Below are 27,829 nucleotides of genomic sequence, written 5' to 3'. Positions count from 1 at the left end.
AATTAGCAGTTTTTAGCAAAATTTTTGTATTTTTTGCGAAAAATTTCGAATTCGCGAAAATTTTGCGAAATGTAAAGGCTAAAAATTGCGAATTAGCAAGCTAAAAGTTGCTAAAAATTGTGAATTAGCAAGCTAAAAGTTGCTAATAATTGCGACTGTGTTATTTAGATTTTTGAGAGAACGAAAATATGCAAATTCGCTAATTTTTAGCGAAAAAAAATAGAGAAAATTCGCGAATTAGCATTTTTCGCAAAATATTTGCGATTCTTCGTCATCACCTTTAATAAATTCGCCGTTTATAAATCGCAAAAAATTCGCAGATAAAACTAGCGAATTCGCGGCTTTTTTTCAAGAAATCCTTGCAAATTCGCGGATATTCTCTATATTTTTCCTCAACATTCTTGCAAATTCGCGACTTTTATCTTTTTATTTTTGCAGCTATTCTCTTTTTTCCTCAAAATCATTGCGAATTTGCGGCTTTTCTCTGTTTTATTCCCTCCAAATTCTTGCTAATTCGCGAATTTTGTCTATTTATTTTCGCGGCTATTATTATAGCTCTAGCTTACGTATCATTGCAAATTAGCAGTCATTCTCCTAATCTACCCAGCGGATCCGTATGTTCATTTGCAGATTTTTCACAAAATTTTACGTCATATTTCAACTAAACATTGTAAGCTCTGGCTCAAGAAGTATTGCAAATTCGCCAATGTTTTCTAGTCTTCATTGCAAATATTGGCGGATTCACATTACTTTACTTGAGATATGCTTAACTTTAACCTCTGGTTCAGAAGTTATGTAATGAGAATCTCATATACTTATTATTAGGTGACAAAGGCAATAATACTTTCCATCATATGCTAAGAATTTTTCAATTTTGTATACTGTTGTCTGTTGTTTAGATTTTGTTATTCTTTCTTACAAAAAATTTCAAAATACCGGAAAAAAATGAAATAGGAAATTATTATAAATATGATATACTTTTTTAATTTTTAAACAACCATACTTATATCAAAAATACCAAAAAAAATTATGATTTTCTAAAATGTTAGAGACATCTAGCGGCAAAAATTAAAACTATATAAAGTATAAATTTGTTGAAATCCAATTTAAGAGGCAAATGGAAAAAATATAAAAACAGCTCGCCACAATTTTATACACAGGGAGGGAGCGGACATTGTTTTTTACACTAGTCCCCAAAGTCTTAGTATTTTTCGTTGGATTTACAACTTTGGGGACTTTTATTGAACTTTTATTGGTTGCCTTAATAAGTTAAGTGGTCAGACATTTCAATCACTAATTCTAATCTACAGAAGGGGTAATTTTGTGTGTCATCATTGAGGATGTACATGAATTCATTTGCCATTGTCTTATCCCTTTAGATCCCTGTTTTCTACACCTTATATTAAGTGAATTTCAAATTCAATGTCAATTTTAATTATCCGTAAATTTCCATATACAAGAACAGACAAATATTTAACCGGTATGGTATTGAATCTGATAAATTTATGCTGGATTAGAACCGGTTCTTGGGTCATGTATCACAATAAACACTTTTCCGCATAGGGTAAAATAAAATCAATAACACTGGAGTTAATCTTACAAGTTTTCATTTTACTATCCGCGGATAACCATCTAACGATGAAATAATCTATTCCTTTTAGGATTTGATGAAAATAAAGATTTCAACCTATAGGGACAGAAAGCTTTGCTATATATGTATACTAGCGGCTGCGCCCCTAGAAACATCTAGGGGCACTTTACTTAAGGTAGGGGGAGGAAAAGTCGACCTCATCCCATTTAAAATTTGAGTTTCAAAAAGATAAAGAAGATATTTTTTGGGGGGAGGGGGGTGAAGACACCCTCTCCCAAAATAGTTTAAAACCTTCCTAGGACCTATAAGAAGCTTTACTGTAAATGAGAACAAAATCGGTTCAGCAGTTAGCGAGATCCTTCAGTACAGACAAAAAACGCTTACTACTTTATATAAAAGGACTAGCGGCTACGCCCCTAGAAGCCTCTAGGGGCACTGGTAGGAGGGGGAAAAGTTGACCTTATCACTTTTTAAATTTGAGTTTAAAAAGAATTTTAAAAATATTTTTTTGGGAGGAGGGAAGTGAAGACACCCTCTCCAAAAATAGTTTAAAACCTTACCAGGACCTATAAGAAGCTTCACTGTAAAGGGGAACAATATTAGTTTAGCGGTTAGCGAGATCCTTCGGGACAGACAAAAAACGCTTACTACTTTATATAATAGGATATATAAAGCCTCTAGGGGCTTTGCACCAAGATGTTTGATTAACCTGATTTTTCATTCGGTGGGGGCCCCCCAAGAAAATAGCTTAAAACCATCTCAGGACCAGTTGGTATATTCTCTGAAGAGTAGAGCCCAAACGGTTCAGTGGTTACTGAGATCTTAAGCTTCAGACGGACAGACAGACATCGTTCTACTTTGTATTATAGATTTAAATAGTTAGAATTGTCATATTTTTCGTCAATTTAGGCAGGTTAGAATTGTCCCATCGATTTAAAACTTTGCAAGGTGATTCCTGTAGTACGTAGGTACAACTTAGAAAATTTTTAACTATATAAGTTACTTTTATTGAATTTTCATTGAATGGTTCACTAACTTGAATATCATTTATTTGTTAGTTTGTTCTTCCAGTAGGAGGGGAGGGGTGGGGTAAAGTGGGTGGATAAGAGCGTTTGTTCTTTTAGCCAGCTAATAGTTTCAATTTATTAAAGAACATGATAATCTTGTGTAAAATCCATGTAATAATAATCCATTATATAATACTAGCGGTTACGCCCCTAGCTTCTAGTGGCTCTGTATTCAAAGGGGAGAGTTAAAAAGCCTAAAACCTTCCCAAGACTTAAAATAGAATAGCCTAAAACCAATCCACGACTTAAAATAAAATAGCCTAAAACTATCACAAGACAAATATTAAGCTTACCTGAAATAGAAAGCCCAATCGGTTCAGTAGTTATTGAGATCTTAAGCTTCAGAACATAGAACCGGTTCTAATCAAGGGGATAATAGTCAGTTTTTAAGCCAAACTGGAAAAATTTTAATGAACAATTGAATAAATGCAACTACTCTATGATTAAGTGTAAGTTATACAGGGATAGGAAAATGGCCGATAAATTGATATACAAAATTACCCCTTCTGTAGAATAAAAATTTGTGGTTTAAAAGTTTGAACACTCAACTTAATAAACCAACTTATCAAAATTCACTAAAGTCCCCAAAGTTTTTAAGTCAACCAATAAGAAAACGTTATTGTAAAACTTTGGGGACCAGTGTAATATAACCATTGTCCCCTTTCTCTCTCTCTGATATTTATTGTTTTTTGTTTATCTGTAGCTAAGCTACTCTATAATTTGAAATGTCCGTCTGTCTTAGTTTGGGGGAAACGTGATTTTCTCGGCTCTTATAAAAGATAAAAGATTGATTTTTTTTGGCAATTACCCCTTATGAACAATTAGATTATTTGTTAGAAAAGTTTGAAGAGAAAGAGGGGACAATGGGCTGTTTAATGTACTAGTCCCCAAAGTTTTATAATATTTATAGTAATATTTTTTTTCTTTGGAGAATTTTGATTGGTTGGTTAATTAAGTTAAGTGTTTAAACGTTTCAGCCACTAATTTTGATAATATAAGGGGTAATTTTGTCATTCAATGTCTTATCACTTTAGATCCCTGAGTTTGCATTAAATTTTCAATTGCTCTTTAACAAGGATGACAACATCCATAAAAGCGAAGCACTGAAACGGTAGGACAAACGGACATTAACACTTGTATAGTGTCTGAACTGAATAATCAGAATATAAAAGAATCGAAACAGTCGAAGCAAAATTGTAAGTAAATTTGTTCAAAAACTGCTTGATACGGGATAATGTTTCTGGACATACTTACATTTTTAGGACTTGATTATAGAGTTGCTTCGCTTATACTATTGTTCTTTGTTGTCCCATGAATCAATATACAAAAAATCAGATCAAACGGATAACTAGATCACATAAAAATTTGTTGTTAAAAAAGTAGAAAAATCAACATGTTTAAAATGGACGTACGGACATTCTGGTAATGATTATAGAGTTGCTACGCTTTCTAAATCGTACCTAACTACTACAGGAATCATCATGCAAAATTTGAAATCGATAGGACAATTCTAACCTGCCTAAATTAACGAATAAAAGCTATCTATCTCGGACGGACGTACGGACGGACCGACCCTAATTATAGAAAAGCTTCGCTTTTAAAAATATATAAATATACATACACAACTATCTCTCTCTATACACAACTTATGTTACATACGTAAAATCATTCTTATATGATGAATTTCCCAAGTTTTAAGATTTTTTGGATAGTCCTCCAGGTTCCGGAGCTCCAGGCCTCCAGGTGGTCTCTGTACAAGTAAAAGTTAAAAATCAACTTTTTTTGATGAGTTAGAGGTCAACTTATAAAACAAAATATGCATCTTTTTGAATATTATTCACATATTGGAAGAAAAAACATAAAGATTTTATTTCATAAGCTAACATCGTATTATAAACAGCTTTTCGCGGATATTATAATGTACAATTATAAGATAAAATTAATTAGCCCTGAGAGGCCGAGGATCATAAATTGATATACATACATTCCCAATGTTGATAAACAAGATAAGATGATAAACTAAAATTGCTTTAAAACGGACCTATGGAATCTTCCCTAAAATGAATTACTTAATCAGTTTAATGATTACCGAGATCTTAACGAACAAACACAAAGTTATCAGCGAAGCACCACTGTTTTTTTAATTTTCAAATGTTAAGCATCCTGTATTTGATTTAGTTTGAGATAAATATTTATATAAATTTTAGAAAAGTATCCAACTTTTAAAAGCCAACCAAAATGAGCAAACGTTTTATAAAATTTAGGTAGCAGCATATTTTAAATTCCAATCCCCAATCCCTCCCTGTTTATTACGTTTCCAGTTTGACCGCTCATATGCTCTCACATGCACCTCAAGTAACTGCTATTGGTCTAGTGCGCATATTTGACCGACAATGCTCGTGCGTTTTCATCTTTGAACTAAATAATGGGTATATAAGAAAGACAATTCACATCATCCCTATTAATACCCAAAAACATCAATTGTCTATCTAACGGGAAATGTTCTCAATAAAATCTAAATGGATTTGCATATCCTCAATGGTGACACACAAAATTACCTCTTTTGTAGATTAGTTTTCGTGATTGAAATGTTTAAATACTCAACTTAATAACACAACCAATGAAAATTCAATAAAGTCCCTAAAGTTGTTAAGCCAAGGAACAATACTAAGACTTTGGGGACTAGTGTAAAAAACAGCCCAATGTCCCCTCCCTCCATTTGTATAAAATTGTGGAGAGCTGTCTTTTCCATTGCACATTTAAAATAGAGTTAAACAAATTTTTACTTTATATAGTTCAAATATTTGCCGCTAGGTGTCTCTTACTTTTTAGAAAAACTTTTTTTTTAGGCGTTTTTAATATATGTATATGTATGCTAATTAGCAAGATTGAAAATTTTAAAAAATTGGCGAAAATATGCAAAATTGCACTAAATCTTATATGCTAAACTTGCTAATTAGGGAAATTGGGAACTTAAAAAATTTGGTGAAAATATGCAAAATCACACTTAATCTCATATGCTAAACTTGCTAATTGGCAAGATTGAAAAATTTAAAAAATTGATGAAAATATGCAAAATTGCACTAAATCTCATTTGCTAAACTTGCTAATTAGCTTAAGATTGAAAATTTAAATAAATTGGCGAAAATATGCAAAATTGCACTAAATCTCATATGCTAAACTTGCTAATTAACAAGATTGAAAATTTGTAAAAAATTTTAAAAATTGCCGAAAATATGCAAAATTGCACTAAATCTCATATGCTAAATAAACTTGCTAATTAGCAAGATTGAAAATTTTTAAAAATTGGCGAAAATATGCAAAATTGCACTTAATCTCATTTGCTAAACTTGCTAATTAGCAAGATTAAAAATTTAAAAAAATTGGCAAAAATATGCAAAATCGCACAAAATCTCATATGCTAAACTTGCTAATTAGCAAGATTGAAAATTAAAAAAATTGGCAAAAATATGCAAAATCGCACTAAATCTCATATGCTTAACTTGCTAATTAGCTAGCTTGAAAATTTTCAAAAATATGCAAAATCGCACTTAATCTCATATGCTAAACTTGCTAATTAGCTTAAGATTGAAAATTTTCAAAAATTGGCGAAAATATGCAAAATTGCACAAAATCTCATATGCTAAACTTGCTAATTAGCAAGATTGAAAATTTAAAAAATTGGCATAAATATGCAAAATCGCACTAAATCTCATATGCTTAACTTGCTAATTAGATAGCTTGAAAGTTTTCAAAAATTTGCAAAAATATGCAAAATCGCACTTAATCTCATATGCTAAACTTGCTAATTAGCTTAAGATTGAAAATTTTCAAAAATTGGCGAAAATATGCAAAATTGCACTTAATCTCATATGCTAAACTTGCTAATTAAGATTGGGAATTTTGAAAAATTTGGCAAAAATATACAAAATCGCACTAAATCTCAAAATGTGATAAACTAGCTAATTAGCAAGATTATAAATTATAAAAATTAGGGAGAAAATAAGCGAAAAAGTTTTTTTTTTGCGAATTTTTAGGGTTGATAAAGTATGCAAAATCGCAAATATAAAGCTAAGATAAAAGTTGCAAAATCGCACTATATCTCAAAATTTTCTAAAACTTGCTAATTAGCAAGATTGGGAATAAATCTAATTAGTGCTAAATTGCAATCATTAGCAATTATTAGCAAGATAGGTAATTTGGAAGTTTTCATTTTAAGTGAATTAGCAAGTTTTAGCACATTTTAAGATTTATTGCGAATTTGCAACTTTTATCTAATTTTTTTTTTTGCGATTTTGTATATTTTAGCAACCCAAAAAAATTCGCCAAAAAAAAGCATTTTCGCACATTTTCGCTAATTTTTTTTTGCATGTTTTGTCGTGATTTCGCAAGGTTTCGCAAAATATGCGATTTTGCAAACTTTCGCTAATTTTCGCAACATATAATCGCAAATATTTCGCGAATTCGCCATTTTTTCGCAATTTATTTGCGAAAGTTGGCGAAAATTTCGCAAATTTGTCGGCTGGGTAGATTACAATTAGTGATTGGAACGTTTGAACACTCAACTAAATGATCCAAATTCACTTTTGTCCCCAAAGTAGTCGAGAAAACAAATAATATAATACTTTGGAGACCAGTGTAATAAACAGTCCATTGTCCCTTTCCTCCATGTTGAAACGGCAACAACATGTATCTATGAAAAGTAATTATGTTTCTTTCATGCACCAATTTTTGTATAAGGACATTAGCTGGATTAGTTCTCAGCCTTACTGAAATATCATGTATAACATGGTATTACAGACAATTTTCCAAGAAAAATAAAATAATAATCATAGGATTAATACCAGTTTTAAATAGGTCTCAATCGGTAATAAAAGTTTTAAATAAATTATAGTTAAAGTTTACCTTATTGTCGGATTGTACGTCCTTTCATCTGTAACAAATAGTATTTAATGATTTCAAACACGGCATGATGATTCCTGTATTAGTTCAGCACAATTTAGAAATTGTAGCAACTCTACAATCATTACATTTTGATGGCTGTTTTACTAAAACACCAGTTAGAAAGCCAGAAATAATAATCTGCACTTGCCAAAAAATATTTAGAACGCTATAACAATTGAAATTTGCAGGAAATCCGCAAACGTTTTCAATTGTTGCAAAAAAATGTGTATTGAATTAATTGAAACTAAAATATTAGACTGGCGAAGTTTATTGGTAAATTAATCTTTAGCTCATGCTCACAGCCAAGGGGTGGATACACCCCCTCGGGCCCCTCATAACCACCCTCTGCGCGCCTTACAGTAAGAGGATGCTTGTCTGTCTCTGTGTTTTTGTCTTGTTATGGTTCTTCTTTACAGTGTATCTTTTCAGAGGTGATGGAAAGGATTTTAACTATTTAAGGGAAGAGTAACTTAAACGTCTCAAGAGAAACCCCCCAAAGAAAAAAATAACCCATTAGAATTTTTTTTTACTTTTGGTAAAAAAATTTTGCCAACAATTTTGCTGGTGAGAAACACAAAAAAATATATGTATATAAATAGATAGATAGATGTGAATAACAAAGAAAAATTATCTATATTTACCTAATACGCGCTCAAGAAGATCATATAGATAAATATCTTTGGTAATGAAAAAACAAGAATATCAGTATCATAATAAGCGAAACTTACATATTACACTCAAATAAACGTTCATTTTCTCGAATTCTATTAAAGATAGACTGCTGATATATTTAGAAAATAACCTCTTGGCAAATAGCATCAAATATACAACTTATTTCGTCCGTCGGTCTGTCATTGATGCTACAAAAGGACAAATAAATTTATTTTTATAAAAGGTTTCGTGATTTTCTATTGTTTTAAGCAATTTGGCAGGGGGCGTTAGATGAATAAGCTATATATAATTCTTCCCTAATGGCAGTTATCCTCTCTCAATTTTTTATTGGATCCTTGAAATCATCTAATACCGTCGGAAATATAAACACAGCCAAGTTACTACAAAGAAACAGAAAGCAATTTGTTATCAGACGAAAAGGGTCTATGCCACTTGGGGCAGGTTGTTGTCTGGATTATACATCTATACTTATACATTTATCGGTCAATCCTGTTACAATAAATTTTCCCGGCCTTAAAATTTGAAGCTTATAAAGAATGACGTCATTCAATACAAATGACAAATTATAGGCCAATACACAAACTAAATAACCAATGGCAGGCCAGTAGATTATAGAGTTTCTACGCTTAAAATAAATACATAATGACATACACCAACCAAATCTGATTTACAGCCAAAACCAAAAATGGAATATGCCTATTTTACGTTCTCCCAATGTTACAATATTTTTAAATTTAGGTTAGCTGTTCTAATTTCATACATATTATTAAAGAATATATTGAATAGGACAACGTTTTTCGAGAGTGACTTCAACAGGACGAAAAGAATTAAGTGCCACCGTTTTAACTTTTAATAAATGAATATGACAATGCTAACGGGAAAATGTGATTTTTTCGGCTAGTATTTAAGATAGACAGCTTAAGTATTTAATTAAGATTCCTATCACATATGTGCATCTAATCTATTTATTGTTTTGTCCGTCAGTCTGTCGTTCATGCTTCAAAAGACATAAACCTTATTTTTAAAGGTTTCGTGATTTTATGTATGTTAATTCCCTCTATTTTTTGTGCTTATGAGAACTAAACATCTGCTCTATTACTAACTTGGTCCGTTTGTCCATCCCATTTTTTTAGCTTCGCTACTAATGACGTTGTCATCCTTGTAATTATTGAAGGAACACTGTTTCTCATTGTCTAGGTTAATTTAGAACCAGTGATGTAAAGGGATAAGACAATGGCCGATAAATTGATGTACATCCCCAATGATGATTCACAAAATTAATCATGTAGTTTACTATTAGTTGTTAAAACGTTTGTACACTCAACTTAATGAACCAACCAAACAAAATTCAATAAGGACTCAAAAGTTTATAAGCCAACTAATAGGAAAACTTTTGGGACTAGTGTAATAAACAGCCCAATGTCCTAGCCCTCGCTGATTTAGAACTTTAAACCTTCCCCGTCCCTTAGTCAAAAAATAAATGGATATATTATTATTTAGATGTTGCATTCTGATGTTTCATGTACTCTGATAAAATGATATTCGCAGCTGGCTAAAATACTGATACACCATGTACCTCCCTTTCTATTGGATGAACAAACTAACCAATAATTGAGATACTTATAAGCGAACTTAATTGACGACAAATTTTCCCCTGTCAATATATCCACGTATATCCTATATCCATTGGAGAATGTTTCTGTGTTTTGACAATTATTTTATTTTCAAAATAGCAACACTACTCATTAAGTGTATTAGTAAATTTTTTAAAATTTGTATTATGAGATGTTATCAAAAACATCCAAATTCTTGTTTATTGACTGATTTGGAACAGTAAAGCAAATATTAGGGTGAAAAATTTAAATACATATTTTTGTTAGCTTTTTCCTTGTCAATTTTTTAAATCTACTTTGACAAAACGTTGTCTATATATGACTTTATCCCAACGACAAATTATTTTTGGTAAAAATTATAACATTACTTAAAATTCATTTATAGTAAAAAATTGCTTAAATGGTCTTTATTTTCGAAATTAAAAGTACTGTTGCTGTATAAATGGGGTATGTTCGACGTTTTGTCTCATCGTATTATAGACAGCTTTTCCCGAGGGTTCGAAGGCCCGGGATAACAAAACTGGCATACATGTTATCATTTTTATATTATTATACATGAAAAATTTATAATCTCCTTCCCCCTGACCATGGAGCATCGTATTGGCCAATATTTTAGGACTATATTGGCAACCTAAATTGTCGACAAAATTTCTTTATCACAATATTTACGTATTCTATATCCGTTAGCTGGTAATCTCAAAAGAACAAGGATGAAAACATCTATAAGTAGCGAAGCACAGAAATATATAAAATTTGTAATGTATCGAGTAGATGCGCATTTAGTAATCTATAATACAAAGTAGCTTGATGTCTGTCTGTCCGTCCGTCCGTCCATCTGAAGCTTAAGATCTCGGTAACATATGAACCGATCGGATTCTACTCTTCAGGGTATATTGGTCCTGTGGTGGTTTTAAGCTATTTTCTTGGGGGGGTGGGACACCCCCAACCCCCCCAAAAACAAAAAAAATCCCCCCCCCCCATTTTTTTCTCTGAAGATTTCCTTGTTCCTTTATGTTTTGTAGAAGATTTCCTTGGTCCTTTATGTTTTGTAGAAGATTTCTTTGGTCCTTTATGTTTTGTAGAAGATTTCTTTGGTCCTTTATGTTTTGTAGAAGATTTTCTTGGTCCTTTATGTTTTGTAGGAGATTTCCTTGGTCCTTTATGTTTTGTAGAAGATTTCCTTGGTCCTTTATGTTTTGTAGAAGATTTCTTTGGTCCTTTATGTTTTGTAGAAGATTTCTTTGGTCCTTTATGTTTTGTAGAAGATTTTCTTGGTTCTTTATGTTTTGTAGAAGATTTCCTTGGTCCTTTATGTTTTGTAGAAGATTTCCTTGGTCCTTTATGTTTTGTAGTAGATTTCTTTGGTCCTATATGTTTTGTAGAAGATTTCTTTGGTCCTTTATGTTTTGTAGAATATTTTCTTGGTCCTTTATGTTTTGTAGAAGATTTCTTTGGTCCTTTAACGAATTTCGCCTTAATTTTTTTTATCACCTCTTGGGGCAAAGCCCTTAGAAGCTAGGGACGAAGATTAAAACTGAAGCTTAAGATCCCTAAAATTGCCGATTTGAATGGGTTGTACCTTTTATGGAATCTTTACTAATATTTAGGGGTGATTTTAGGCTATTTTTTTTACCTCCCTTGACGTTTCCTAAGGGCTAGGAGTGAAGCTGCTAGTAGCCAAATATTATTTGAATAAGACAAGAGTGATATGTAAAAAAAAATTAAAGCTCTGTCATTTCATCTACAGACACAAAAATCCCCTAAAATTCTTTTAAATTTCATGATACTGTTAAGTCACAATTTTCTTTAAATGTCTTGCCCAACGCCCCTAGAGGCATTAATCCGACGGACAGATAAACGGACAAACAAAGTTATTTATAGCGTAGCTTCGCTACAAAAATCTAGGCCGGTTTTAAATGATATGATAAATATTTATGTTTTGATGAAGTTAGAAATCATGATATTGCAACATTTCTTCATTCAATGGATTTAGTATTCGTGGGTATATTGATAGAGGATATTGATATTTGTCGTCAACTTAGGTAGCTAATATGTACCTTGTATATTGGTCAGTTCATTTATCCAGTTAGAGAAAGAAGATGGGGTAAAGGGGGTGGATTGGAGTTATCGCTACTTTAGACTGCTGAGAGTATCACTTTATTAGAGTGCATGCAAATCTGGTGCAACATCACAGTTATTATATATCGATTCTTTCTTTGATTATGTAATTAATAAAATTAGGGATAGATTATGAAACATAATATTTTTCAGGTATGGCTTCAAAACCTATCAATATCCGCTGGATTAGAACCGGTTCTCAGCCACACTAAACATCATGTGTAGCATCGTATTATAGACAATTTTCTACGAATATTAAAATAAAAATCATACTATTAATACAAATTTTTATCCCGTGCCTTTGGCCCCTGGCGGCTAACAAAACTAGCTGTAATCTTATAATTTTTCATTTTAATATCCGTGGAAAACTGTCTATAATACGATAAATAACTATTCCACAATTAATTTAAAATGTTTGTTGCTGTTATTATAGATACATGATCAGTAACGTGCATATGGATTAAACGTGGGGTGTGAAAAAATGAGGAAGGCAGTCATACCTAATTTCTTATTTATGAGGCTGTTTATTACACTTGTTCCCAACATTTTATAGAAACATTTTCTTTTTCGTTGGCTTACCAACTTTTGGGGATTTTATTGAATTTTGATTGGTTGGTTCATAAGGTTCAGTGTCAATAAGTTTCATCCACGGAAGGGGTAATCATAAAATCATAAGGGATGTACAGTTAATCCATCAATCTATCTTTCTATCTATCTGACTGCATATTTAATCAATAATCTAATCACAAGAGTATTCATTATAACTCTAATTATTATGATAAAAAATATTATCTTTTTACATAAATTATCAACTTTTTATAAAAGTTTTCCAAAAATCCTAGACAAACAACATTAATTGCTAAACTAATAAAGTTGCAAAAAGTTTTTAATGAATAATTGTATTTTAGCATCCTACTAGTATAATTAGATGTCTGTTTGTCTGTCTGTCTGTCTGTTTGTATGTCATTCTGTCTGTCTGTCTGTCTGTCTGTCTGTATGTCTGTCTGTATGTATGTCTGTCTGTATGCCTTTCTGTCTGTCTGTTTGTATGTCTGTCTGTCTGTATGTCTGTCTGTTTGTCTGTCTGTCTGTATGTCTGTATGTCTGTCTGTCTGTCTGTTTGATTCTAACTAAGAATCTATGTAACATGTTTACCTAATTAGGATTGGATAGATAAGGGTTTTGATTTTTGGTACCAATCCGTTAATTTGATTAATAAAGGAGGATGGGGTTCTATGCTCACTCGACAATTTGAGGGAAAGCCACCAGATTATGAAAGCATTGTACTAGACTAGTACTATCAAATCTTTTATAATTGTCAGGAAGTATTAGACAATGAAAAAAAATAAACAAACCCTTCTTAATTAAATTATAAATATTTGTTGAAAAGTTTGAATTAGATAAGGAGTACCCAACAAGTCTTCAAGGCAACGAATTAGAGTTTATAAAACTTTGGATACCAGTGTAATTTACAGCCCAATGTCCGCTGATATTTTCAATTAAAACTTTATTAAAGTCAGAGATGGAGGGATTATCGGGTTGTTTATTGCACTGGCCCCCAAAGTTTTATAATAGCATTTTCTTATTCGTTTGATTAACAACTTTGGAGACTTTAAATGAATTTTAATTGGTTGGTCCATTCAGTTCAGTGTCCAAACGTTCCAACCACTAATTGTAATCTAAGAGATAATTTTAGGTATCATCATTGTTTTATCCCTTTAGATCCCTGAATGAAAGTAGTTCTCTAACAAAAGTAAAATGAAATTGGATCAAGATGAATATACGAAGTAAGTATTTTTATGCTTTCCCTCAAAGTGTAGAATTAATACTTACCCCTGATATAAATTGAAAATAAGAAAGGTAGGTAAGGGTCGTGCCGATGCCTGGAGTTCCCTAACATCTTGCGGGGCTACCCAGTTCCCAATATAACCTAACCTATTTGGACCTAAAGTCAGATTTTTAACGTGCATATTCTTTCGGAGGGGATTGGGGACATTGTACTTTAAATTACTGTTATAACCACGTTTTCTTGTTCGTTGGCTCAAAAACTTTGGGATCTCTTATTGAAAATTTTGCTTGTTTGTTCCAAACTAGAAGTATCCAAACTTTTCAACCAATAATTTATAGTCCAATGCCTTCGCTTAAAATACTTTCTTTATATCGTTTAGCCGACCAGATCCAAAAAATTCATTGAAAAAGTATCCTTACAATTTTTATCCTATTCATATAATTTTAATATTTAAAATTCATTAAAAACTTTTCTTTTCTGAAATAAGGAAATTAATAAAATTAAAAGGGTTAGGAAATTTATAATGGAAAATAGTGTTTCCAGTATGGCATCGAAAACGAGTAATATCCGCTGGATTATAACCGGTTCTTGGCCATACTGAATAATCATGTATAGCCTCGTTTATAGACAATTTTCCACGAATAATATAAAAAATTTCATAAAATTTATACCAGTTTTGTTAGACCGGTTAGACCGCGTAAAGCTGTCTATAATACGATGACATAAATAATTGTACTTCTATTCACAATTAGCTCAGCAATAACAAGCTGACAACATTTAGATGCTTTTGAATTATAAGTTACCTTTCGTAATAAAATATGTTAACTTTTTAACCATTAATTTGGACGGATTGGCCCTCCACTGTTTTCCTAATGGCTGATTTAAATAGTATGTATCTAGATAATATCTAATGAAAAATGTTTTTGTCTGAAAGTTAAATAGTTTAATCTTTTTAAGCTAGAGATTTAGATTCAATCAATAGCTTAAAAAGATAAAGAATTTCATTCAATCAGCTTATTGTTGTTTTAACAAGGATGACAACATCAAACAACATAGAAAGCGGAGCTCTAAAACAGTAACAGAACAAATAAATATTAACACTTGTAGAGTGTCAAAACTGAATAAGTAGAATATAAATGTATACGTCTATACAAAATTTTAAGAAAATTTGTTGCAAAACTGCTTAAATACAGACTACATACTTACATCTTTTGGACTGGTTAATAACATTGTAAATTTTTGTAAGAGGCATCAGTATTTCAAATATCAGATGAATTATTGTTGTTTAAACAAGGATGGCAATATTCATAAAAGAGAAGCTTAACATAGCAGACGGACAAACGAACATTGACAAATATAGGATAACTTCTAATTCAATATTAAAAATACTCTTATAAAGTGATACTTGCAGCTAGCTAAAATAACAAGCCTCTCATTAACCCCCTTTTCCTCATCCCCTCCACTCATACTGTATGAACGAACTGACCAATAAATTACCTACTTAACGATAATTTTTTCCCCTGTCAATATATCCAGGTATTCTAAATCCATTTCCCTGCCCGACTTTCTAATTAATTGAACTACTTCTTTCATGGGTATTGCCATCCTTGTTAAAAAATGCAGAAAAATATTTTCAATCATCTTACATCAAAATAATTTTAGCTATGATGCAAAATTGATTAAAATAAAAGTAAAAATTTTCCAGTTTTGCTTCGAAAAAGTCTAATATCCGCTGGATTAGAACTGGTTTTCAACCTTACTGAATGATCATGTATTTCATCGCATTACAGACAATTTTCCACAAATATTAAGATAAAATTAATACCACTTTTATTAACCCGCAAAAAGCGATAAATAACTATTACTAATAAATTCATGTTAGAATTATCTTATCGTCTTTAAACGTTGCATGATGATTCTTATAACAGTTAGGTACGATTTAGAAAGCGTAGCAACTCTATTAAACGTCACTAGACAATCTGTACTTCCATTTAAAATATGCTCATTTTTCTACTGTTTTGACAGTTTTTTTGAATGATATAATTATCCTATAAATTCACCTGACTTTTGGAATATTGATTCCTTGAAGAACTAAGTACAATATTATGAGCGAAGCAACTCTATAATCATTTTTGCTTTTGTAAGATGATTAAAGTCCCTCCAGAGATTATGACGTCATACGATAGAATAATTAATGAAAGGCCAGTATAAACTGTAATTTACCAATGGTAAAATTATACTGGCCTCTCATTGGTTATTCTATCGTATGACGTCATAATCTGTGGAGGGACTTTACCATCTTCTTGCTTTTGTTTCATCCTTGTTCTTATTGCATCAAAGTAATTTTGGTCATTATTTGGCACTATTTTTGTCTCCGGACATTTTTTAAAAATCTATCAATAAATCTTTTTACTGGGATTTTAAGAGATAAGACATTGGACGATATATGTAAGATTAAAACGACCTAGCTAATATTGCTTGATTCACTTCTACAAGAGATGCGATTGATAATGAAGATTTTTTCTTTGAAATATATTTCGTTATGAAGCAGCAGTAGTTACTAATTTTAAATGTTATGGTTGAGATAGATTTTTAACTATTAAAAGAGATTATTTTAGATTAGTTATTGTTTTTATTGTCAGTCTGATTTTTATTAAATCTACATAAATACACATATAGGTCAATGAAAAAAAGATAGTATCAAATGCAGAACGAACTGACCGACAATGAGGTCTATATTAGCAAGCTAAATTGACTTAAAAATTATTCCCTGTCATTACATCCACGTATAATATATCCTATATCCATAACAGATTAATTATGAACAATGTTTTCTTTTACTTAGGGAAGGAGAAACAAAACAAAAAACAATATCATTATATAAAAGTAACAGGATGTCTCTCTGTGTGTGTGTCTTTCTGTACCGAAGGATCTTACTTATATAATTCTACCCCCCAAAATTGTTTTCTTAAGAACAAGCTTATCTATAATCTACAGAATGGGTAATTTTGTTATTCATAATTGGGAGTGTAAATGCTTTTATCGTCCTTATTTTTATTCGTGAGATTATTAATTTTCTAAATGTTTATCTCTCTCTCTCTCTCTCTCTCTCTCTCTCTCTCTCTCTCTCTCTCTCTCTCTCTCTCTCTCTCTCTCTCTCTCTTAGTGTTATCAAATAAACAAGAATGACATCTTTAGATAAGCACAACCAAAATAATATCAAATTCTTATCGTCTAGGTTTTTTAATAGCGAAACTATATAATTTATTTTTCTGTCTTTCAGTAAGTCCGTCCGTACCGCAATTGGGGAAATGAGATTTTTCGGCTGTTATTAAGGATAATTTGTTTTGAAGAATTCCTGTACGGATGAGCACCCTGTATATAATTCACTTGGTCTGTAGGTCATGCTTAAAAAGACTTGAATACGTATTTTTACAAAGGTTTCGTGATTTTTGTGGTTTTTATTAATTGCATATTTCTCTCTTTATTTTTCTTATTTACAACAAGTGAACATCTGCACCATAACTCACTTTGGCCGTTTATCCATCTATGATTTTTTGTGCTCCACTATAACTTGTGGATGTTCTCATTCTGGTTTATATTCTATTGCCCTGTATGAAATTAAAAAGGTCGCAAACCGCCAAGGGATCTAAAGGGATAAGACTATGGTAGATAAATTGATGTATATCCCAAATAATACTACACAAAATTACCCCTTCTGTAGACTATAATTAGTGGTTGAAATGTTTAAACACTTAACTTAATTAACCAACAAATCAAAATTCAATAAAATTCCCCAAAGTTGTTAAGTCAACTAATGAGAAAATAGTCTTTAAAACTTTGGGGACTAGTGTAATAAACAGCCCAATATCACCTCCCTCCCAGTCGAATGGGACATATAATTTTTATGTATGTAGAAACTTAAACTAGAAAATTTAACCTTTGAAAGAAAGGTTAGAAAGAAGAATCTTACGTAAGGGTATTTAGATTTTATATGTGTTGATTTTTTATTTAAACCAAGGAATCGTAATTGATATGTTAATCCTTATACTAAAGTAACAGGATGTTTGTTTGTCTGTGTGTCTGTGTATCTATGTGTCTGTACCGAAGGATCTCGCTAACCGCTGAACCGATCTGGCTCTCCTTAACAGGGTAGCTTCTCATAGGTCCCAGGAAGGTTTATAACAATTTCTCCCCCCAAAAATAAAAAAAATCCCCCCCCAAAATAAAATAAAAATTTTTTTTAACTAAAATTAAAAATGAGGGGGGAGGCAACCCCCCCCCCCAAAAAAAAAAAAATTTTTTCTTTTAAAATTTAAAATAAGAAATTGGGTTATTAAATTTGACTCTCTCCTCCTCAAGTGCCCCCTAGAGGACTCTAAGGAATGATAATTTGACTAACACTCCCAATGATTATAAACAAAAATACCCCTTTGTTAAAAAGTTTAAAAACCAACTAATCACATTTTAATTAAAGTACCCAAAGTTTTTAATGCAATGATTTGGATAACAGGGTTATAAAACTTTGAGTACCAGTGTAATTTACTTTCCATTGGCCCCTTCTTCCCTGCTTAAAGACATAATCATTGATAGCTCAATGAAAGATAAATTTGGCCTTTTAATATACTTCTTTAGCTTTAAATTTGATAGAAATATTAACCCATCTTCAATTATCTTATTCTTAGAAAAACTTTGTAAAATCCAAAATGATGAACTTTCAAAGGCGAGACTATTAGCCTGAAGAGCAATTGTGATCTTTTATTTTGATTAATCTCTGGACCAAATCTTGCCTATTTGCTGTTGTTAATGAATATGGCCACAGGCCCTTTTAACAACCAACCCTTTGATTGCACGACCTTTGTCTGAGAAGTCCTAAATGTGCATGGTAATGATTTGCGCCTGTTTTGGGCCAAGGCATTACCCCTACTCTTACTATTAAATGAAATAGTAAGGTGAAATAGCAGCAGTATGAACCATTTTTTATCGTCTTAGGTGTCAACCCTTTTTAATACATATGTAAACTTATTTGTAAAGAAGTTTTGCTGAATTAAAATTTGGCACTAGTGAACACTAATTCATGCGCTAAGCATTTTCTTTAATGACTTCATGTTGTTAGAATAGATAAAGTATACAAGGATATATAGACAAGGAAAATTTGTCGTCAATTTAGATTGCTAATATGGCCCTCATTTATTGGTCAGTGCGTTCATCCAGTAGAAGGTGAAGGATAGGGTGAATAGGTCTGATGGGGGAGGGGGTATTGTTCATGTAGCCAGCTGTGAGTATCACTTTATTAGAGCACAAGAAAATCTGGTGCAACATCCAAGTAATATTAAATCGATTGTTGTAAGACTTTTCTTCAGTAGCGCAGCTACTCTATAATTCGAGTAAGTTTGTATGTATTGGCATAATCATTGACTGATTTTAAAAAAATTCCTAAAATTGAAACTAACCAACGAAATTGACATACTCTTTAATTTCTGTTTAATAATATTTTATATCAAAATTATTGTAAAAAATAGTAATATTTTTCTATTTATAATGTACGATTTTTAAATAAACAAGGATGACAATATTAATAAAAGCGAATCTCTAAAGGAAGAAGGAAAAACAAACAAACACTAACACTTGTAGAGAGTCATAACCTAATAAAAGGAAAGGAATAACTTGTTGCAAAATTGCTTAAATACAGGATTATGTTTAAAGACATACTTTTATATTTAGTACTTTCTTAAAGAGATACTTTATTTAGATTTTGGTACATTGTTATCCTAGAAAGCAATGCTCAAAAAATCAGACGAATAGGATAATAATATCATATAAAAACTCTAAAATCAACATTTTTAAACGGACTTTCTGTTAACCACATGCTACGATCATCACGCAAAGTTTGAAATTGCTAGGACAATTCTAACATGCTTTAATCAAAGAAAAGAGCCAATGTAAAACATTGTTAGGTTGTTTTTGCCATGGACATAATGTTTCTTGTTTAAATGAATACCCGAATGAACAAATTGATATGCAAGAAAAAACGGTAGGAGATAAAAAGACAGACAAATAAGTTGTTAGTTATATAGAGAGATAGATGTTGGATAGAATGATAGATAGATAGTTAGATCGAAAAACAAAATAGTAAATTATAATTATCTATAGAAATATAAATAAAAACTAATAAAGGAGGGATAAATAAATTATAAAATATTAAATAGATGCATAGATTGATGAAATCCTAGATAGATAGATAGATCAAATAAATATTAGAAAAAATAAAAGATGTTAATTAGTTAGATAGATTGACATACTTATAAACGTTAGAAATACAGACAGATACTGTGTAAGATAGATAGATAGACTAATAAAATTAAAGTTAGTTAGATTTAAAACAATACTTATAAACGTTAGATAGATAGACAGATAAATAATGTGTAAGATAGATAGAATAATAATAAAATTATAGTTACTTGTATATATTGACGATACTTATAAAAGTTGGATAGACAGACAGACAGATAATGTGTAAGATAGATATGGGCAAACTTATATATTGATAGTTAGATAAATAGAAAGACAGACTAACAAAATAGTAAATCGATATTATATGTATAATGTAATACATAGAACAGTTTAAACTAACTCTAAAAATTGAACCTATAAATCAAAGCATGCTAAGATAAAGCAAGGTTGACAACATCCATAAGTAGCGAAGCAAAAAAAAAATCAAGGAATAGACAAACGGACAAAGTGAGTTGTAGTGCAGACGTTCAGTTCTCATATCAAAGAAAAAAGTTTTTAAAAATCACGAAACCTTAAAAGAATAACGTTTACATCTTTTAAAGCATGTCCAACAGACAGACAGACGGACAATAAAATATAGATTATTAAATGTTTATATGCCATTAGAACTGACTGGCAGACATGCTGACAGACAGACATAGTGATTAATAGAGTAGCTTCGCTACTAAAAAGAAATCTAAGTTACTTTCCCGGCAATAAAATTATTTTAGCAACAGTTTGGTGTTCTACAAATTAAGTGAATCTTTCTTACATCTTTTAATATTTTGGTTGGAATACATTAAAATTTTTGAAACATTTGGAACACCTCGTATTTCCCCCTCAAAATAAAAAAGCTTGGACTTCCATGCACTCTTTAAAAAATAGCTAAAAACCTACCCCGAAGTATAATAGACTCATGAAATGGGGAAGAAAACACTATGGCTTCATTTATTCGTCGTTTTATTAGGACACCTTAATTTGAGCGCTTTTATCCATCGTTCGGAACGTTCGTTAGGTGCACACAAGAATCTCTTTACGCGCGCCAGGGAGGGAGGGGACATTGGGCTGTTTATTACACTAGTCCCCAAAGTTTTATAATAACGTTTCCTATTCGTTGGCTTAACAACTTTGGTGACTATTTTGATTGGTTGGTTAATTAAATTGAGAGTCAACCACTAGTTGTAATCTACAAAAGGGTAATTTCATTGGAGATGTACATCAACATATTGTCCATTGTCATATCCCTTTAGATCCCTGGGTGCATGCACACAATAATCTCTTTACGCACCTTCCAACCTTCACGTGCGCGTCGTACACTAGGGGATAGATAGATACCATGCGCGTAGAAGGGGATAGATAGATAGCAGGTGCGCGTATGAGATAGATAGATATCTGCTGAGTGTAGCATTTTTATTTGTGAATAGACTTTAGTATAACACAACCATGGCTTACACTAAGGTAACATCAATTTTAAAACTTTTAGCGAGCCATAAAAAAATAACATTTTTTTTCCAGTAAGGCTTCAAAATATTAATATCTGCTGGATTAGAACCGGTTCTCAGCCATACTGAAAAAAATGTATTACAGACAATTTTCCACGAATATTGAAATAAAAAGCATGATGTTAATACCAGTTTTAATCTTATGATTTTTTATTTAAATATCCGCGGAAAAGTGTCTATAATACTATGCGATAATAACTATTAGGTAGTTATCTTAATGTAGAAGATGTCCATCTGTTTTTTTTCTACCTTAATTTTGTTCAACTTTTTGGTGGAGCTTGTTATCTAAGTTAAAAATAACTTTTTAAAAATCTTTATCTTAAAAGGTTAGAACATTAACATTAAAAAAAAACTTGTTTTATAAATGGTGAAAAAGTGACCTTATAACGAAAAAACTATAAATCAAGTAAATTAAGTCCTCCCTCTTTTTTTTTGAAAATGTTTTGGATACCGACTTTTTGACATTTAAATTAAATGTTTAATTTTTCAATAAATTTATCCTCGTATATTATAATAAAAAAGTTAAATTCCTGTTTTGTTAGCTCCTAGAGCCGAAGTCCCGGGCCTTTCAAAACTTGTATTAATATTATGATTATTATTTTAATATTCGTAGAAAATACGATATGATACATGTTTTTTTCAGTATGGGTTAGAACTGGTTCTAATTCAGTGGATATTATTTGTTTTCGAAGCCTTATTGGAAAACATATCAAATGATATAAATATTACATTTGATATTAAATTTTAAGTTTGGCAGTAATTTAATTTTTAGATCAAAGTCTGACCAAAGTCGTCATGCCATTATTAAAATGCCAATTTGTGACTGTAAGTATAAAAGTACCATCTTTTGTTCATAAAATAACAGCAAAAATTTTAGTTGGTAGGGCCTAAAACCTTCTACCTAAGCTAATATTGCATTATGACGTCAATATAAAAATTAGGGAGTTGTCTCTTTACAAAGTTTTAAAAGCAGGATCTTAATTTAGAAATCAAAGATAAAAAATAAAAGTATTCGCCAAATTTAGTTTGGGGATTTATACTTTTTATAGGGTAAAAATTGATTTTCCAGTATGGCTTAGGAACAAATTAATATTCCCTGGATTAGAACCGGTTTTCAGCCATACTGAAAATTTATGTATAGCATTGTATTACAGCTTGTAGTATTATTATATGTATCCAATATTTTAAAAGGAATTCATTCTACAGCTAGCTATAAGATTAATTAATTTTTTGATGTGGCTTATAAGTGCAGAATCCCAGTACAAAAAAGTAAAATTTTTACGAAAAATCTAAATAAAATATTTTCGACCCACGTCTCTCTAAATTATTTTCTAAATCGGTTTCGATTTCAAATAATTGCAAAGGAAAATTGGGATAGTTCTTTTTTTTTCGGTATCTTAAGAGGTAAGACAATGGATGATAAATCGATTTACATTTCCAATGTTGGTATACAAAATTTCTCCATATGTCTGAGAAGTTTTGTGTACTTTAATTAGATCTTGATTGGTTGGTTCAAATAGCAGTGTTCAAACTTTTCAGCCTATAATTTTGATTATCTATATTCTAATTATTTGTCGTTAATTGTATTATCACTTAGAATCCCCAAATATTTTGGGGAGGATAAATTAATCATTCATTGCCCTTTCCTTATATCAAATCTGTCCGAATTTACTAAAATAGATTACAGGGATTAAGACATGGCCGATAAATTGATGTATATCCCCTATAATGACTCACAAAAATATCACTTCTGTAGATTACTATTAGTGGTTAAAACGTTTGGATACTCAACTTAATGAACCAACCAATTAAAACTAAATAAAAGTGTCCCTAATGTTGTCAAGCCAACGAAAAAGAAAACGTTATTTTAAAACTTTGTGGACTAGTGTAATATACAGCCCATTGTCCCCTCCCTCCCTGGAATTAGATGACGTAAGGGGGCGGCTATAAAGGGCAGAAGAAATAATAATTTACAAATCATTGCAAAAAATAAAATGTACGAAAATGTTCTTACAAAATCTTTAGTTTTTAGAAATAGCCATGTTTAGACTAAATTAATACTGAAAGTAACAATAATTATGACCATTTTAACTCAGGGGAAGTTCTGGGGGTATTATTTGTTGGCTCAACAACTTTGGGTACTTTTATTGAATTTTGATTGGTTGGTTCATTAAGTTGAGTGTCCAAACATTTTAAACACTAATTTGAATCTAATGAAGGGATAATTTTGTGTATAATGATTGGGGATGGACCTTAATTTTTCGGCTATTGTCTTATCCCATTTGATTCCTGTTTTAACTACAAAGGAGGGTTAAAACGTTGCAACTACAATTGTATGTCTTTTTGCTAAATATGAAAAATTAACAGTATTGAAAAAACAGAGGGACATAAAAATTTTACTCATTTCATTTCGCATTAAATAACTACTATTGCTATTTTAAAAGTTCATGCTTTAATTTCGGAATTGTTTGGAATTTAATTGACTTTTAGTAGCGAGGCTACTCTTTATGTGTTATATAGTCATTGTTTGACTGCTTATGAGAAATAAATAGTCTCCCCCCCCCCTCATTTTTAAGCAAATTGTATTAAAGTGAAGTTTTGCTACTTTAAAATACTCTGTATTCAAAGAGACAGAGACTTTAGAAATGGCTGAAAACCTTTCCAAGACTTTAATCTGAAATTAGAATGGCCTGAAACCATCACAGGAGCTATGTAAAGCTTACCAATCGGTTCAGTAGTTATTGAGATTTTAAGCGACAGATAAAAACCTTACTGCATTTTTTAATAGGATTGTTCTTTTTTTTCGTTGCCAGATCAAAAAACTGCTTTAAGTTGCGAATTAAGTTTAAAATTCCATGTAATATGAGTAAAATTTAATCCATAATGCGTGTTAGAATAACAAAGATGACAACATCCAGAAAAGAGAAAGACAAACATCCTTATAATAAAGTAAAAGGATGTTTGTCTGCCTGTGTGTCTGTTTGTTTTTCCGAATGATCTCGGTAACCGCTGAACCGATCGGGTTCTCCTTAACAGGGTAGCTACTCATAGGTCCCGGGAAGGATTATAACTATTTTGGGGGAGGGTACCACCACCCTCCCAAGAGAAATCCCAATAAATCGAAATTTTTATTTTAAGTATAAAGGCTCCTACGCAACATTGGTAGGTATCGTAGTGACTTGAAAGCTAGGTATTTTAGAGAACAAAAAAACATTAAAAGTGCCACTAGAGGCCTCTAGGGGCGTATCCGCTAGTACATATATAAAGTAACAACGCATTCAATATTTAACAATATTAAAAGTCTAAAATATGTCTTAAAATTACTTAAATTACATTCCAGTAAGGCTACGAAACCGATTAATATCCGCTGGATTAGAACCGATTTTTCCGCTATACTGATAAATCATGAATCGTATCGTAATATAGACATTTTCGACGAATAGTAAAATGAAAAAACATAATATTAATCATTCGTATAATTTATCGTTTTAATATCCGCGGAAAGCTGTCTATAATACGATGGTTTGTTCAATCGTCCTATTGCAGATTAAGTTTAAAGGTCAAAATTTAGAAGATTTATATTTGAAGTTCATAAACACTTTTTTTTCTTCCCGTGGGCTTTTTGTCAGGGAGGGAGGGGACATTGGACTGTTACACTAACCCCCAAAGTCTTATAATTACGTTTTATTCGTTGGCTTAACAACCTTGGGGACGTTTATAGAATTAAGATTGGTTGGTTCATTTTGTTAAATGTCTAAAGTTTCAATCACTAATTGTAATCTGCAAAAGGGGTAATCTTGTGTATCATCATTGGGGATGTACATCGATTTATCGGCCATTGTCTTATCCCTTTAGAAGCCTAGCTATAAGCACCTTTAGAATATACCTCTAGGGGAAGTTTAAACTAATTTTTCAAAAATTAGAAGATCATTTTTTACACTTTAATGCATCGTAATGATAAGTCATAAAATAAGTAGGAATAATTTTGTTTATAAGAAGCGCAGCAATAAAGTTTAAAAATAGAAATTAAATATTCATATTCTTATATAAAAAGTAACAGGATCTGTGTGTGTCTGTACCAAAGCATCTCTTTAACTGCTCAACCTATATGGTTCTCCTTTACAATGTTTCTTCTCATAGGTCCTGGGAAGGTTTATACCTATTTTGGGGGATGGTAAATCCACCTTCCCATGGAAAATCGCCATTCAGCTTAAGATTTCAGTTAAAACTAAGCTGATGAAGTTCTCCACTTTATAGGAGCTTCATATACCTCCTCGAATGGTAATAGAGTATATTATTGTTAGATTTAAGTCTTGTGCCTGGTTTTAGGCTATTTTTTAGCCCCTTCCCTACCCCTTCGAACACAGTGCTAGTAATCTTTAAAAGGACATGAATTAAAAAATTAAATCTACAAAAAATGAATCTTTATAGGTCAAAAATAAAAAAAACCATTTAAATGTAATTTTATTGAAAAAGTTTTTATGGGTTTGAATTATGGAGCATAAAAAGACATTCAATTTACAGGTTTCCTTTTTCTAGTTTGGTTTCTTTTTTTTCAAAAGGCTTCAAATCTTTTTATTCAATGCAGGGTGGGTGGGGAAAAGACAATTTGAGTAAATTAATCTTATAACTAGTCCTAGGACAAACGCATGAGTCCAAAACGCAGTACAAACGCAGTAGTGGACACTTAACCTAACATAACATATTTTCGACTTTCTTTTAGGTTTTTTTAATGCCATAACCCTGTGTGGGCTTATTTGTACATTTATATCTTAACCTAACCTAATTTGTATAGAAATACTTCATCAAGTTAATATTTTAATACTCCTGCGTTTGTCCACTCCTGCGTTTGACCACTCCTGCGTTTGACCATTCCTGCGTTTGTCCACTCCTGCGTTTGTCCACTCCTGCGTTTGTCCACTCCTGCTTTTGTCCACTCCTGCGTTTGTCTACTCTGTCTACTCCTGCGTTTGTCCATTCCTCCATTTGGGACCCCTGCGTTTATCCTGGAACCTTTTAACTTTTTATGTAATTGTAGGGAGGGAGGGGACATTGGACTTTTTCTTATACTAGTACCCAAAGTTTTAATATCATGTTGGTATGAAAACCTTGGGATCTTTAATTAATTTTGATGTTTGGTTTACACTTGAAGTGTCTAATCATTTTAACCAATGATTTTAATCTACATTTTAGACAGTTTTGTTTATCATAATTGATGATGTGTATTTCAATTTATTATTCATTGTCTTATCTCTTAAAATCGCTGTATTAGAATTGGAGAAAAAGTTTTATTTTGCCATTTTCCTTTCTCTCCCTGAATAAACGTATCTTAAAAAACAATCGATAAATAATTACTTGGATATTGCACCAGATTTTATGTACTCTAAATTTAAGGGTACACCGACAAACGTCCTAATACGACAAACGTCCTAATGCGACAAACGTCCTAAACGACAAACCTCCTAAACGACAAACGTCCTACCGCGACAAACGTCCTACTGCGACATCTCTTTAGTAAAACGTCCTAAAAATTTTCAAAAATTATGAAATAAAAAAAATCTTCCAAATTTAAGGACAAAATCCTCTAATTGTAAGAATACTTATCAATATAAAATTCAAAATGGCGATAAAACACAGGAAAATAATCTTTAACTGAAATTTATTTTTTGAATAACTTTAACCATAGGCTAAATTTTAAAAATCTGTCCGACAGTTTTCCCAAAGTCTGTGTTGGCTATCAAATGGTATGGTTTCGAACCCAATACATCCTTGCATTACAAAATTCGACCTTTAAATTTTTAGGACGTTTTACTTAAGAGATGTCGCAGTAGGACGTTTGTCGTTTAGGACGTTTGTCGCGTAGGACGTTTGTTGTAGTAGGACGTTTGTCGCGGTAGGACGTTTGTCGGTGTACCATATTAAGTGATACTTGCAGCTAGCAAAAATAACGATACCCCCCATCCAACCCCTTTACCCTATACCTTCTCCTCCTACTGAATGAACGTTATTATGAAGACCATATTAGCAACCTAAATTGACGACAAATTTTTCCCTGACAATATTTCCACGTATTATATATTTATTATAAAAAAAATTCGTAGTAACCATTGACTTAACTTATTTTCTTATTATATTTGTAATTTATCAATAAAACCTTCATAATGGCATTGAGAGATGGAACATTGCTCTGTAAATTATTTTTGCACTCAAAGTTTATGACCACGCTATCTTATATGTTGGCTTCTTTAATTGAATTTCAC

General features: G+C 31.4%; 2 protein-coding genes across 6 annotated transcripts in view; both read left to right on the top strand.

The window, feature by feature from the left end:
- The first annotated feature begins 16,266 nt into the window (after positions 1-16,266).
- Positions 16,267-27,829, top strand: part of LOC145334274 (glycerol kinase 3-like) — a 159,711-nt gene continuing 148,148 nt past the window's right edge. For all 5 annotated transcript variants that reach the window (XM_080179664.1, XM_080179665.1, XM_080179669.1 and 2 more), the window contains exon 1: positions 16,267-16,294. The gene's annotated coding sequence lies outside the window, so the exon portion shown is untranslated. The remainder of the gene's footprint in view (positions 16,295-27,829) is intronic.
- Positions 21,438-27,829, top strand: part of LOC145334275 (uncharacterized) — a 46,027-nt gene continuing 39,635 nt past the window's right edge. The window contains exon 1 of the mRNA XM_080179670.1: positions 21,438-21,525. Within this exon, the coding sequence (XP_080035796.1) occupies positions 21,511-21,525 (15 nt within the window). The 5' untranslated portion in view covers positions 21,438-21,510. The remainder of the gene's footprint in view (positions 21,526-27,829) is intronic.

The sequence above is a fragment of the Acartia tonsa genome, chromosome 12 (assembly GCF_053477335.1).
Source record: "Acartia tonsa isolate MP-2025a chromosome 12, ASM5347733v1, whole genome shotgun sequence".
Lineage (NCBI taxonomy): Eukaryota > Metazoa > Arthropoda > Copepoda > Calanoida > Acartiidae > Acartia > Acartia tonsa.
This window is presented reverse-complemented; position numbering and strand designations above follow the sequence as displayed.